General features: G+C 44.4%; 1 protein-coding gene across 1 annotated transcript in view; it reads left to right on the forward strand.

Annotated features, from left to right (window-relative positions):
• Window positions 1-14,544, forward strand: part of Dgki (diacylglycerol kinase iota) — a 421,628-nt gene that overhangs the window by 212,159 nt on the left and 194,925 nt on the right. Inside the window, exons 9-12 of the mRNA XM_051174678.1 lie at window positions 3,761-3,835; window positions 4,344-4,442; window positions 12,406-12,488; window positions 14,341-14,401. Coding sequence (XP_051030635.1) covers window positions 3,761-3,835; window positions 4,344-4,442; window positions 12,406-12,488; window positions 14,341-14,401 — 318 coding nt within the window. The remainder of the gene's footprint in view (window positions 1-3,760; window positions 3,836-4,343; window positions 4,443-12,405; window positions 12,489-14,340; window positions 14,402-14,544) is intronic.

The raw sequence follows: 14,544 nt of genomic DNA on the forward strand, positions 1-14,544 counted from the left end.
CCTGTTTGTAAGCAGAGCTGTGTTCAACCCTCCCTACTCCTGGATGAGGTTTTCTGTTTCTTGCTACTTTACTTTCTTCATTGTCTTATCATGGCTGGATGATCTTTCATTGCTGAAACGCAGTGGGATGGAGTGACAGATTTCATTCAGTGATTGACACTAGCCCCCAGGCTTTAAACTACTTCCTTGGGTGACTTCTGAAGATGAGTGAGCACTCGGGATTTAGTGCTACTGGGAGCTCCTGTGGCCTGCTTCTCAACATTGAGGACAAGTTCTCTTTGTCCCTCACTGTCCTCAGAACCACCTCCATTCCAGTGGGGGCACCTGGAGCAGGGTATGAGCAACCCTTAAATGAACAAAGCTCTGGCTTCTTCCTTCTATGACCTGTCCAAATGCCGTGTTTGTGGGAGAGACTTCCTTTGTTATAATGAAGTGATATATCATTCTTAGGTCCTTTAGTATAATCATTTATTTATGATCCCGTAACCTGGAAAAAGTTCCTCAAGGGGTAATAAGAGCTGAAGTTTCACTCACAGTTAAATGATTCACCCATAAGGACTTCTTAACTATCCAGGAAGGAGTCATAACTCTGATAAAGTTTTGGTTGATAGAATCACTTCCATGGCAAGGGGAGATTGTCCTGATACCTGGCCCAAGAAGACAAAGGGCCTTTATCTTTTCTGATGCCTTTCACAGGAGGATGGGCATAAAATGCCAAAAGGCAACTGCTGTTGAGATTAACAGGGCACAAAAACCAGTCTGAGTAGTGTTGATCTTAAAGAAGCAGTCACTTATGCCACTGAATTAGCTGCCCTGTCTGGAACAGGCAGACTTTGCGTGGAGTGTGGAAGGTTTCTTGACTCTTTCCTCACAAATACTTTGCAATAAGGTTTTGGACATTGTCTCTATATTCTCACAACACAAGCTACTTTTGTTGAATTTCCCAGGACTAGCCCAGGCAGGGCAAGATTTGCTGTAAGTTAGTGCAGACAGACAGACACCTTAGCTTGTCATGGCTGCGGTACATCCCAAATCTGCCTTCCTAGCCATCCGTTCCTCTCAAGATACTGCCTTGTAAGTGAAGAAATGATGTTGGGCATTTGTACTCCAACAGAAGGGGGCCCTGGGAATAGTGAGGTGTGCTGAGAAGTTTCAGAGCTATTACTGTGTAACCATTCTTGATGCTATAGACTTCCTTAGATCCCACACGGACACTCCCAGGTGCTGTCAGTCAATCACTGTAATTGTCTTGTAAAGAAAGCCTCAGTGTAGCTCAGAGTCACTTGCTATGTCTATGTTGAAAGACAGCTTTGTATGTCTGCTCCCTACTGGAGTTGAGTTGCTTGCCTCATTTGTAATTCCACCGTTTCCCAAATGTGCTTGACCACCAGGATCACCCAGAATGCTATACGTGTAATGATAAGCTTGAGAGAGCTGTGTAAGATATTCACCCGATGCAGTAGAACTACATCTTGGAATTTAATTGTTGAGCTCTGTCATGGACCAAGGTGCCTAGTGTGTTCCTGCAAGCAACTGGTATTTGCATTTATTTGGTCTAGGCAGGAAATGAGCTAAAACACCAAAGCAATGGGGAGACAAGCCGTCATATCCTAGGCACGGCTGTGCAAACCAGAAGAGGCTTAGTAAATAGTGTTGGTCGGATGAGGGTGATTAGGGTGTGGCTGTGCACTGAGGATTTGTGCTGGGTAGTGAGGTTAGCAGATGTGAGCAGATGCGTATCATGGAGTGGATGCAAACCTAACTGCTTCACAGATACTTTTTCTTGTTTAAACTTTACGACTGTCCTGTGAGGTGGGTATTATTACTTCATGCTAAAACTGAGTTTAAAATTGGTTGTTTTAAACATCTGCCTGACTCGGTAAAGTGCATGGGTCTCAGTATAGGGAGCTGCTGCTGGATTTTGTAGCAAACCCATCAGGCTCACGGCCCTCCTAGTGATCTACTTTACTGGGGTGTCTTTGCAAACCCACATTTTCAGCATCATGTATGATAGGACCACTGGGAAGTTTTTAAACTTGGCTTCTGCTTCACTTCAAACAGATTAATAGAGCTGAACGGGGTCTAGGGCTGAGCATTTTTTAAAAGCCGTCGGAGGAAGGCTAGTATGTGATGCTGGTTGAGGGGTGCTTGGAGCATCATTTGATGACACCCAATAGAAGCTTCTTCTGCAGCCTCAGCTGTCCCAAGCTTCCTTCTACACAAACTGACATGATGTAAACACAGCATCAGCCTTTTAAAAATGAAAAAGAGACAAGAACCTGATGAAAGCTCCCCTTACCCCAGGAATTTAGGAGCCAGGAGCTCTGTTTTCAGGGGAAGTGAGGGCAACAATGAAGAAAGCCGCAGAGTCAGGGGTACCCAGTTTCACTAATCCCTTTCCTGGAGAGTCTCCCGAGGTCGGGAAGACACTTCCCTCTGATTAAAGAAGAAAATCTGGGGATGCATGGTGGTTCCTCACAAATTTCCCCAGCTTGGTGAACATGGGCTACACATCAATCAGTTTGCTTGCTTGCTCTCTATCCATTCTTCTTTCTTTCCTCCTTCCTTTCTTGTTTCTCTTTCTTCTTTACCTAAGCAAAAGTGAAATAAATACTAGTTCACTTGAATCTTGTTGAATTTGATGCATTACTTTATGTGTTCTAGATTCATGTTTAGTTTTAAATGCTCTAAGAAGAAAATACTTGTGGTTAGTTATTTACATTTCTTCAAACTAGTTTGAAAACTATTAACTGCTCAAATAATGTAAGTGTGTATTCTAATGTCAACTTCTAAGTTAAGAATTCTGCATTTCAGGCTCTCAACACTTGGTCAAACATCTATTATATGGTCAGTACTATCTTACCTTTGTAAAGATGCAGTCTAATTATTATCGAGTCCACTATTAAATCTGATTTATGTGTGGTCTTCAACCAGTAAGTGTGATTGTCCTGTGAGAGTTCTTCCTCCAAGTATTTTTGGAAAACATTAAGAGAAAATGGTTAGTCAAAGTAATCATGGAAATGGGTCATAAAATCTCTAGAAAGAGAAAATAAAATTAACAGCCATTGTATGTCAACAATTTGGAGTTACAGCCATTAAAATATTCAAAGTGAAAATAGTTAAATTAATGGATCTTCAGACAGAGAAAGAGTAATGCTAGTTACTCCACTATTATATCATAATTAGGTATCTTCCCAGCATTTAAAATATTATGCCTCAGCGTTGTTAAGATAGTTGATCATGAAGTTCTATTGGGGTCAAGTGTTATTTTTATAACTGTTACTAAAGCAGATCATAAAAAGTAAAGAAGGAAAATGAAAAGAAAAATAAAAGCATAAAAAAAATGGCCTCCTTTTTTACATTTCCACATAGGTGATCTCCATACCAGGAGATGAACTTGAACTTGGTTGGGCGGGAGACGGACCTGGTTGGGCGGGAGACTGGAGCCCCTCAGAGAATTTGGGATTCTTCCATTTTTACTGGGAGGGTTGGCAGGTATACCAAGTGTTGTTATGTGCGTCCATAAGAGCCCCCGCGGCTCTAACTCCCTGCCCTCCCGTGGCTGTGGCAGGGAGTTGGGTGCTCACGTTGGAGCACTGGTCTCTGTCTGTGGCTTACCCATGAGCAGTGGCTTGGAAGTGTCAAAGCATGAGAAGCATGGAGTCTACGGCATGCGCTGCTGTCCTCTTCTCCACGGTCCTGCATGGCCACGCCAGCGCTGTCTGCCTCTGAGTTTAGCTGCTCTCTTCTTTCCCCACAGAACTCCCTGAAGGCTTCCAGTCGGAAGAAGAAAAGAACGAGCTTTAAAAGGAAAGCCAGTAAACGAGGAACGGAGGCAAGTCTCTCAGAGAGATGCCTTAGGCATGCAGCTTCCTCTGCTGCTTAGCTCTGAGGATATGACCCACACATCATCACACGCTCTGGTGGTGTGCCCTCGACACCCGCCTTTGTCCTTTTAGCCCATCCTACTCGCATTGGAATTGCTCATGTTCCAGATCTATCCGCCAGTCAGTCAAGGCTGACCTGCCCTATCAGAGTCAGAGCGTCTGTCCCTCCCTGGAATGTCTTTCCCCGAATGACACTGTCGATAAAAATGACAATGAGAACTGCTCCTTCCAAGACTCATAGAGTATGCAGAATAAAATCCAAGGCATAGCTCGGTTTTCTGGAGTAAATGGTAGTGGGAGGCGCCTTCTCCCAGGCGATATGTACACACTGTCGTGAAGATCCGGCCCTGTGAATAAGACTCGGGGTCCCAGTGTCCAGGGCTCTCTCTTTCCTTGCTTTGGGATGGCTTCCAAGCCCCGGGTGTCTGTCCTAACAATGCTGCCTTCCTCTTCCAGCAGGAAAACCGAGGTCGTCCTTTTGTGATCAAGCCCATATCTTCCCCTCTCATGAAGCCTTTGCTTGTGTTTGTGAACCCAAAGAGTGGAGGCAACCAGGTGAGTCATTGTCGTGAGTGTCGCTGTGAACACTTGACCTGCCAAGTAAAATTACATCACGGGCACAGCGTCTGAGGTGTGTCAGAACCAGGCGAAAAACCCAAGAGTCTGCAGCCTGCTCTTCCACACACAGTCAGACCAGACATTCTAGAAGGATCCTTACATAGTTTCTCGTAGTTAATAGGTTTCGGTGAAAAGCAAAGAAAGGTTTTTTGTTCGTTTGTTAGTTCTTCTTTTCTTTTTAAGTTCAGTGTGGCCACACTGAGGAAAAGGACAGCAAATGGAAGGGGCTGAAAGCTTTCATAATTAGGGATACATTCACCAGCCTGTCTTTATTTCTTCCTATTATACTTTAACCCGACTGCTTTGTCCCTGTCCTCAGACACAGGAACAACCAGAGCTCATTTGTCACAACATTGGTAAACAAGTACCTTAAGGCCAGAGAAATAATCCATTTCTACAGACCTCACTATTCCCTGTCTGTCTGCCCAGATCTTTCAGTATGGCTTAATGTCTGCCCCATTTAAGAGTACAAATATATCCTTCCGGGAGCTACTGGCATTCCTACAGCAACCTTGCTCTGTAAGAACACAGTTATCTCTACAGCCCAGCCCCTCTAGCCTTTCATCCATCTCTCTTCTGCTCCCCGAGGCTTTCTTTATTAACACTCTTCTGTGGGCTTCGGATTTCTGTTATTTTCTTGGGAATCTGGACGTGAAAATACCTTTTTCTGACCATTAAGTGTATGCTTTACACTTTGAGACAAGACTCTGTGGAGGCTCCCCATTACGTTGGTGGCACACACCTTTAATTCCAGCACTCGGGAGGCAGAGGCAGGCAGATCTATCTTTGTGAGTTCGAGGCCAGCCTGGCCTACAGAGCTAGTTCCAAACGATGTCATCATTGCTAAGATAATGGACCTTTCCCAGGATGAACTAACTACAGTTAAGGCTTGCCTTAAGAGAGAATAGGATATAAAAGGAACTCCCATCTCCTCCTTTTTTCAAGATTCCCAGTCACTTTCAATAATAAAAATCAATCTCAGTGCTGTGGAGAATGGATGTTATAACAAAGAAACAATTTATCTTCTGTAACCTTCATTTTCTGTGTCTGTTGGTGATGAGGTAGGTCCTTTCTATTTTAATGATATGGTTTTATAGTAATCAGTAGGAAAGGACCAGGTGATGGGTTCCTTAGGACTGATGTTCAGTTTGCCCTGAGACACGCCCACTCAAGGGCTGGCCTGAGTGATGCATTTGAAAATTAAGAAATGGAGCAAAGTAGATGTAATTAGCTTTGGTTTGGGTGGTCTGAGCCCTGCAGGCTAGTTAGCATCAGCCGTATTTTATCCAGGCACTCCCTACAGAAAGCCTTGAGCTCACTGTCTGGTCAAGAAGGACCTTGAACTTCCTGATCTCTCCCTCTGCCTCCTCACCACCATACCTGGTTAATGCAGTGCTGCTCCGGGCAGAACCCAAGGCAAACATGCAACCATGTGAGCTACATCCCCAATACTGAAGTGAATGTGTTAATCATGCTAAGAAGCCCTGCACTGGACACTCAGACTTTTGTTTTCTCTTTTTCGTTTTGCCTGCCTTCATGAGGCTGGCAAGCCGGTTAGGATACAACCCTATACCTGTTCCAGTGACTGCAAATTAATAACGACAGAGACTTTGTATGTTATCTAATGCTGCTTCCCAGTCCATTAACCACTAACAGACCAAGGAGGCTCAAGTGAATTTGGAGGACATCTGTCTTGTTAAGGACACAGAAGGGGTTATGGGGTGTGTGTGTGGGGGGGGGAGATAAGTCAGGTGATATTTGTTGTGTGTTCCAAACTGAGTGCACCAGACTGCAAGAGCTGTGGGATTCCAGCAGAAACAGTGACTTTGCACGATAAAGAAATAGTGTCCTGGAAGGGGCTGAGCTGGAAGAGGGTACTATGAGTTACGTGGAATGTGAGAGCAAGGGCCCTGTCTTCTCAGCCATGGGAACTTTCTGATCATCCTTCGAGGCTCACCAGTGCCTGTCTACAGCAGTTGTCAAAACCAGTCACCTCCTCCACTGTGCTCCATGGCCCTGGGATGGGTGATAGTAGTATTACCCTCTGAGTGTGTGTTCTCTCGGGATGTAGGCGTCAGCATGCTAGGGGACTGCATCTTTGAACCCTGGATCTTTAGGGCATGGCACATAGTAAGCAAACAATTGTATGTCGAGAAATACAAATAGCAGAGCGGACTAAGGTGGGAATTCCACATTTCGATGACACTGTGGCGAGTGCCCAGAAAAAAAAAAAACTACAGGAAATGTGGTACTAGATAAAGATTACAACCAGCTCATGGAAAATGCTTTAAACATTGGGCTGTGCCATGGAAACTGGGTTAAAGTACTTTGGGTTTTAAAATCTTGGTTTATGAACAAAAAGGCGACACAGGAAAGTTTAGACTCGGAGCCTGTTCAGGCTCAGGTGCCATCTCAGTAGATCGGGGTGGCCCTGAGTTCCCTGGGGTCAACCTCATTTCTCATGTGTTCCAGATGCTGTCTGCCTCTGCCTCAGCCTTGGGGGACAGATTGATCTCACTGCCTGGCAGGGCCTTCCTGCTTGCTCTAAGTGGGGTAGAGAGTGGGCGTATTCTGATTTTTGGGGTTTAACAATTAATATTTCATTTATTTTACTCATCTGATTTTAGGCAAAGAGCATTTCTGACTCATTTCCTCTCTGAAGTGTAGGCTCCAAAACTTTTTTTTTTTTTTTTTTTTTTTTAAACGAGCATTAGTCTCAAGGAAACAACTAGATGATTTCGCCATCTAGTGGATAGAAAAAGAACTCCCCCCCCCCCACTTCCTAAGGCATGGAAGAAAAAAAGGTCAACATTTTGAAGGATTATATCGGGTTAAACACACACCCTGGCTGTTTCTGTCAACGCATTATTTCGTCACCATTCATACTGAATTTCACAATAGTTGTCACAATAGTTGTCCGTATTTTCCCAGCACCATCAGGTTGCATATGACACACTGGTATTTTGTAAAGGTTTGGACACTGCCTGAGCTGTTGGTACCAAAAATATTTGAGACAGATACTGGGCTCAAGGAATAAAACATCAGCTTTTAGTAACTGTCCCTGTGGGAGGGAGATGGAAGGTAGGAGGCGGATTTATTCTAACACAGTCCCCTCCTATTGTGGGAAGTTGGCAAGGCTAAGGACCCCCCCACCCCCCGTTTACTGAGTTTAGTATCTCTTTCCGGGTTATTTCATATTCATTCACAGATGGACAGATAATAACCACTAGACTAATCTCTGTAGTCCCAAGAGATGAGGGACTGAGACCACTCACACTGTCCAGTGTTGAGTTCCACGTCAGATGTGTGGTGGAAACTTGATTCCGGGACCAGAGCTCTGGGACTTGATTAAGCAGAGAGATGCAAGCAAGGGGGTTAGCTGCCGGTGCACAGGTTCGTGGACAGAATCCATACCACTCCCTCTAGAGCAGTGCTCCCCAGAAAAGTTACCTTCCTAGGTCAGGGGTCTTCATACCAGTCTGGACCTGGGGAGCAGATAAAGGAAATGACTTCAAATGAGAAACCCGATTCCATAAACTGCCTCCAAAATACTTGGATGCACAGTTGAAGTGCTGGAAACATTTCAACCTGGAGCTAAATAAAACTTTATCGTTTTCTACGAATTCGGGCTTCTATAGGTCAGATTGGTTTGGAGAGACAGCCAGGAGACAGTAAGTAGATGAGGGGGTGTGTCAAAACCCAGTCAGCATCACCAGAGCAGCCTCAACAGATGAGACTAAAAGGACAGAATCACAAATCTGTTTCATGTCCCCTCTTAAGTTGCACAATCATTGGGAGGTTAAGCAGTGGGAAGCTCAGACACGTACCAAGACATGTGGTTCCTGTGATGGCCCAAAGCATACCTTTCGGCTGCAGTGGTGACATATTAAGGTGTCAGTCTAGCTCTGCTTGGTGAAACATGTCGGTGACCATTTCCCACAAAGCACAGTCCAGACATTTTAGCATTCAGGGCGTCATCTGTGTCTTACTCTGGCGGATTCATCTCACCCCACTCTGCCTCTTGCCTCCTAAAACTTGGCCAAATGTAGTTTTCCGTGGCAAGCCTTGTTCATTTACACCGCTCGTGAATTCTCTCTGGACTTTGACCCTTGCTCTGCTCCTATGGAAAGAGACACTCTACAACTTCGTGTTTAGACATTATCACCCTCTAGTGGCCGTACTTCTCACTGGTCAGCTCTCCACAGCGCTTACTGGCTTGAGTGAATTAGTGTTCGGTGTTGGTTTCCTTCCAGCAGAGCCTGTGCTAAAGCCACAATGGCTGATGAGGTGTGGGTTCTTTGGGACTATGTGTACCAGGAATAGTTATTCTTCAGCTCTTCTTCCCGCTGACCCTGTCCCTCCAGATCGCTTACTGACTGGTCAGGGGTTTTGCCCTGATTGGCTATGTCAATGCTACCCAATGTGAACTGGGACTTAGTGATGCTGTAGGATGCTCGCGTCGGATGCTCCTGCGGTACTCCGATGGAGAGCTGTGTGCTGCACACTGGGCAGGTCTTACTGGCTTCTCCATCATGATCAGATTTTGCTTTTTTGAATATTGCAGAGTACTTTTTTGTGCAGCCAGGGGAATCCCTGTTTGAGTTACCTCTTCATTCTCTCACCTAAAAGTACCATATACATAAGAATGGGGTGGGGCTGTGGATGGGTCTGGTTCATGTCTGTAATAAGCTACTTCTTGCTTTCCGAGAGGCTGCATTTTCCCTCAGCCAGATGGAAAAGGGTAGCATTCTTCAGCTCCCTCCCAAGGGTACCCAGTCACACAATACCCGAAGAGTTCAGCGCTCTGCGAGTGGAACTGTAATCCACGGACATTGCTCCCCCCCTATTCAAGGAAACCAGACTCCTGCATGAAAGTTGCAGGCCTTGCATTTGGCATGCAGCACGTGAGAGCTGTCATACGCTTAGAATTGCTAGTGACAGTTGTATAAATGACTGAGTAGCTTTGATCTCGACACCAAGAAAGATGCATATTATTCCTTTCCAGTGAATCCTATTTGTGTGACCATTGGGCTCCAATTAATGAACTGCCTTTGTGAAAGTAGCCTGTCTGAGTGCTAGAGGTGCCCAGTGGACCTCAGTTAAATGAGGGAGTATCTGCCTTTTATGGGCATCTAGCCTGTATGTCCCACTCACTAGGACTGCTTTAGAGGATGCTTTTATTTAATGTTTTGTCGTTTCTCATCACACAGTTTTTTGGAAATAAGGTGCGAGCACGTGTGTGTGTGTGTGTGTGTGTGTGCACGCACGTGAGAAAGAGAGAGAGAGAGAGAGAGAGAGAGAGAGAGAGAGAGAGAGAGAGAGATTCCATGCCTGATGCCCTCTTCAATCACTTTCCTTGCTCTTTCTTTGGGTCCCTTACTGAACTTAGAGCTCACCGATTTGGCTGGACTCTTTGGCCAAAAAGCTCCAGGACTACGCCTGCCTTACACCTCCCTGGTGTTGGGTTCTAAGTGTGTTCCTCCTGGCTTTTTAAGTGGGTGCTGGAGATCAAAACTTGCCTTCTTCGCCCTCTCATAGCAAGTCCTTTACCCATTCTCCCGTCCAACCGGACTCTTTAAGAGAAGTAAAATCTATCCATGCCTGGATGTAGCCAAGCACTGTTGTGCAGGTTACTCCTGCCCAGGTCCAGGGTTGCCAGTAGACTGACCCGAGAACAGACTCTTTGGGGTGAAGAAGGAAAAACTTGCCAGGCTTTGTAGACATCCCTCTCTCGAAGGATACATTGAGATAATTAGGTGTTCCAGTGAACACAGATGTAAAACGAGCAATCTTTTATAGAAATTTTAGGTTAAGATAAACAACCTCCCCATGCTTTGTATTTTCTTTTCTTGAAAGCTGTTAATTATCTCACGTAATAGAAGAAGCTGGAATTGAGATGTGCACTCTACCGTAGCAGAGGTGGAAAGGCGTAATTACCGTCAGCCGTTCATGCTGCTTCAGGAGTCAAAAACAGAGAGGTTGACTTTCTATCCAGTTAGTGGGATCTGCTCTATAAATTAATTGGTCATTAAAGTGATGCTTACACTATCTATTTAACATACAATATGATCAGAATGATCCCGAAAGCCCACGGGAGCAAGGTACAGCCTGGGAAGAAAGAAAACGATGCCCATGTCGATATCCCCAAATCCATGTTTGTGTTTGGTAGGAAACGAAGTATATGTCATTTCGTGAGGCCGAAGGAGGTGCTCTGATAATTAAGAATGGAACGTTATTCCCCAAATTATAGCGAGCATGTGATAAGGCAGAACTTTTAGATTACAGCTTTGGGGGAAATCAGAGGAATAAAAGAGCTGACGGAGTAGTGAGATAATTGGAAACCGCAGGGCCACCCCGCGCCAGCAAGTGTAATTGAACAAATGGGTTAACAAAGGGCAGAGAAGAAAGGCAGCAGGTCTCTTTTGCACCACATGCTGCGCTAGATGGTAACCATCAGCGAGTCACCCTGCACAGGGGACCGCCCTTCTCATACATACAGCACCTGTGCCAGATTCCGAGCACTCTGAGTCACCCAGAGCAGACCCTTAGGCTCTCACTTCCCACACGACACTGCACTGAACAAATATAAAACGATCAAAATACTACTTGCTGTGGCTGGTGAAAATGAATTATTCTGCTCACCTTTAAAGCTCTGTTGATACTGTTTAATTAAAAAAAAATCATCTGTTTCTTTATTTTCCCCCCTTCAGTTCACTTTAAGAATCTACTACCTTCTCTCTGCTCCCGTGGTCATCTGTATGAATATCTTGGTTTCTTGAACTGTCAGAAGGGACTGGGGAGGGTTAGGATTAAGCTGGTACAGACATGCAGGTCAGAAAGAGTCAAAAGTAGGCTATGACAGTGTTAGCTGATGAGCCAGCCCAAGTCATTTAACTTTAAACTTTATTGTTTAGAATATTATTGTCCACATATAATATGAATTATGGGCAATAGTAGCTAGTTATAAATTTACTAAAATAATTTTCTATGTGAAGCTAAAGTATAAATAGATTGTATATATTATAGATAAAAGGTTAATTATATATATGTATACATATACATATATATATGTATATATATATAAATTTTATTTTAGATACAGGCTATTACTATGTAATCCACCCTGGATTTGAATTCACAATCCTTGTTTCTGTATCTTAACTGCTAGGATGAGCTCAGGTCACCATGCCAGGCACACATAAAGTGTTTATGTGTAAAATAGGTATATGCCCATTTCTTCTGCCTCAGTGAGAAAACTTATTTTAATAAAATCATAAGTAGCTAATACTGCCTATACTTCTATGTTTAGACAAAGTAAAAATTGATGTCAAAGGTCACAGGCTGGCTGCTTTTCTGTATGGACTTTTCACCTTTACATTGTGATACCAAACTCTTAAATACTGTTCATGAAGCACATATCACACGTTACTGCAATTGAGCCTCGTAGAAGTGGGCACTCTCCAGTCCATACTGGAGAGAACACATGATGAGTCTAATGAGTTTATCCAGAGTGAACAACCATCTCGCCTGGACATATACCTTGTGTGTATCTACAGTCCAAGCTCATGACTTTAGCTACTGCTTCATATGGTTGGTAATGAAATATTATTTAAAGGATTTGCTTAATTTTGGTGTGTGTGTGTGTGCCTGCCAAGGCCACAAACATCAGGTTCTCTTTGAGGGGGTTGCTTTACAGGCAGTTGCGAGCTGCCTATTGTGAGTTCTAGGAATGGGATGACCACAGACCCCTTAATTAAGATTTAAGGGAAAATGATTGGGTTTATTTTCTAGTTTGGAAATATTTGTTTCTTTCTATTTACTTATCTATCTATCTATCTATCTATCTATCTATCTATCTATCATCTATCTATCACTCATTCATTCATTCATTCCTTTATAGGGAACTAAAGTCCTGCAGATGTTCATGTGGTACCTGAATCCTCGGCAAGTCTTTGATCTTTCTCAGGAAGGGCCAAAAGATGCGTAAGTCTGGAAACACCTCCCAACCCCACCCCACCCACTCCACAGGCTTTCTGAATTTTGGGCAAGTGAGGATCATAGGATTTGGGGTCTTCACGGTCCGTTGAGGTTTTCTTTCTGTTCACCTCTTAGTAACTTCCGCGCCTGTCTTTGTGCCTTGCTTGGAACCTAGCCACCCCTGTTACTGCGCTTGTTTCCACCAGACCCCTGTGTGGTCAGCTGTGGGGGCGGTTCATGCTTCTCCTGTGCTTGCTGCTTGTGTATAGAGGACCAAAGCCTGTTCTCAGAGAGCCAGGGACCGAGGGAGGACGCCTTGCTCTTCCTTCTGTTTGCCCGTGTCCAATTTTGGAGATACGTGTTAACAGACATGTAAATTTATAACCAAGGGGTCAACATACGAGTGAATGAACCTTTGATCTGGAGAGACTGTATGTATATGAACGCATCGTGAATGTGTATGTGGGGGTATTGGAGAAGAAAGAGAAGAGAAGAGAAGAGAAGGAAAGATGGGTGGGTGGAGGGAGGGAGAGGTGGGAAGTATCGAGAGTAACCAATTGTAGCTTTGGATGCTACGGTGCCCTGGGACAGACATTTTAATTTCTCTTCCACCCCCTTTCTGTATTTACATGTTTAGTTGGTAGTGTTGAAAATTAGGTCTAGATGTACGTGACCCAACATGGCGGCAAATGTCAGGGTTATTGCTGTCGTTGTTTGCTTCCCTGTGCTAGACCCGTTAGATCACTAATGTAGTTCTGGTGACGTGAGATGGCAGTTATTTTTAATAAACAGTGATGCCAGAGAGAAAGAGCTGTCAGTATGGATGGTTTCTAGAAAATGGCATTCCTATACAAAATGGGTAAATCAAAGATATTTTAAACTTGCAAGGAAATAAAAATCATGGAGCAGGTGTCTATCTTTCCCTTACTCTGTGCATGTCTTCACCACCAGGGTCTGCTGTGAGATTTTTTTACTTTAATGTTTGTTAAAGAGCTGCTTCTTTAAAGTCAAAACCTGCTTCTCTGGCTTGTGGTCATTTGGATTTTATATTAAGTTTTTTTTTTTTTAATCACTAAAGTGATTCCTTATGTAGATGTTTCATAAGGATCATAGCAAGACAAGAAGTGTGTTCAGAAGCACATAGACTATTTACTATATATAAGTGGGTGGTGGTTTCCAGAGCAGAGCTGCCCACACAGAGCTGCCCTCAGCTGGAGACTTCGCAGGGCAGAAGAACTGTGTTTCCTGGGGGCCGATCAGAAAGATAAAACGATCTGACCCCACTCAGGCACATTTAGAGTACAGACAAGCCCATGGGTCCCACCTTGAGCTGGTCGGAGGAAGGGCTGAGTGAGTGGGTGACTAAATACACTTGAGAATACTACAGTAATGACAGTGGCTGGAGAGCCTTCTCCATGTCTCTGAAATGTTCTAGGGTTAAGAGTAAAAAGCGTGGATTCGCAAGATAAATAGACCCAGGAAAAGATAATTAAAATTAAATAAGGAGGAAACATAAAGGCTGCTTATCAGTTAATTAGGTTTTTCTCTGAGAGAGAAGGAAGAGTGATAGGAGACGGGAAAGGAGAAAGGAAGTAAACCAGAAAGGCAGATAGTGTGGGTGGGCAGGGTGGTGGAGAATTACGAGGACAGCGGAGGACTCCAACGCCCACCCCAGTGCTGCCGTGGAACACCAGGGTCTGCTTCTGCCTTCTGATCCAGTTGTGGGGTCCGTTTGCCCCTGTTCTATGGGTGACGGGTAGATCTCACGTGTCCTTGGTGGGTAGTAGCAATTCATTTTGCCCGTGGTGCCTCTCCACAGAGAATAACGAGCTCACCTTGTCCTCCATTTCCTCTCCAGGCTGGAGTTGTACAGGAAGGTTCCAAATCTGCGAATTCTGGCCTGTGGTGGGGACGGAACGGTAGGTCCTTGGAAGAGAATCCATCTGCTCTTTTACCAGTCTGTCTCTCTGACTGGGTTTCCTGTGGGAGATTTCTTTCTTCAACCGAGTCTTTGAGCATCCCCACGTGAGTTCATGTCTGATGAAAGTCATAACCCCTCAGA

Source organism: Phodopus roborovskii, unplaced genomic scaffold (assembly GCF_943737965.1).
Source record: "Phodopus roborovskii unplaced genomic scaffold, PHOROB, whole genome shotgun sequence".
In the NCBI taxonomy this organism is placed as follows: Eukaryota; Metazoa; Chordata; class Mammalia; order Rodentia; family Cricetidae; genus Phodopus; species Phodopus roborovskii.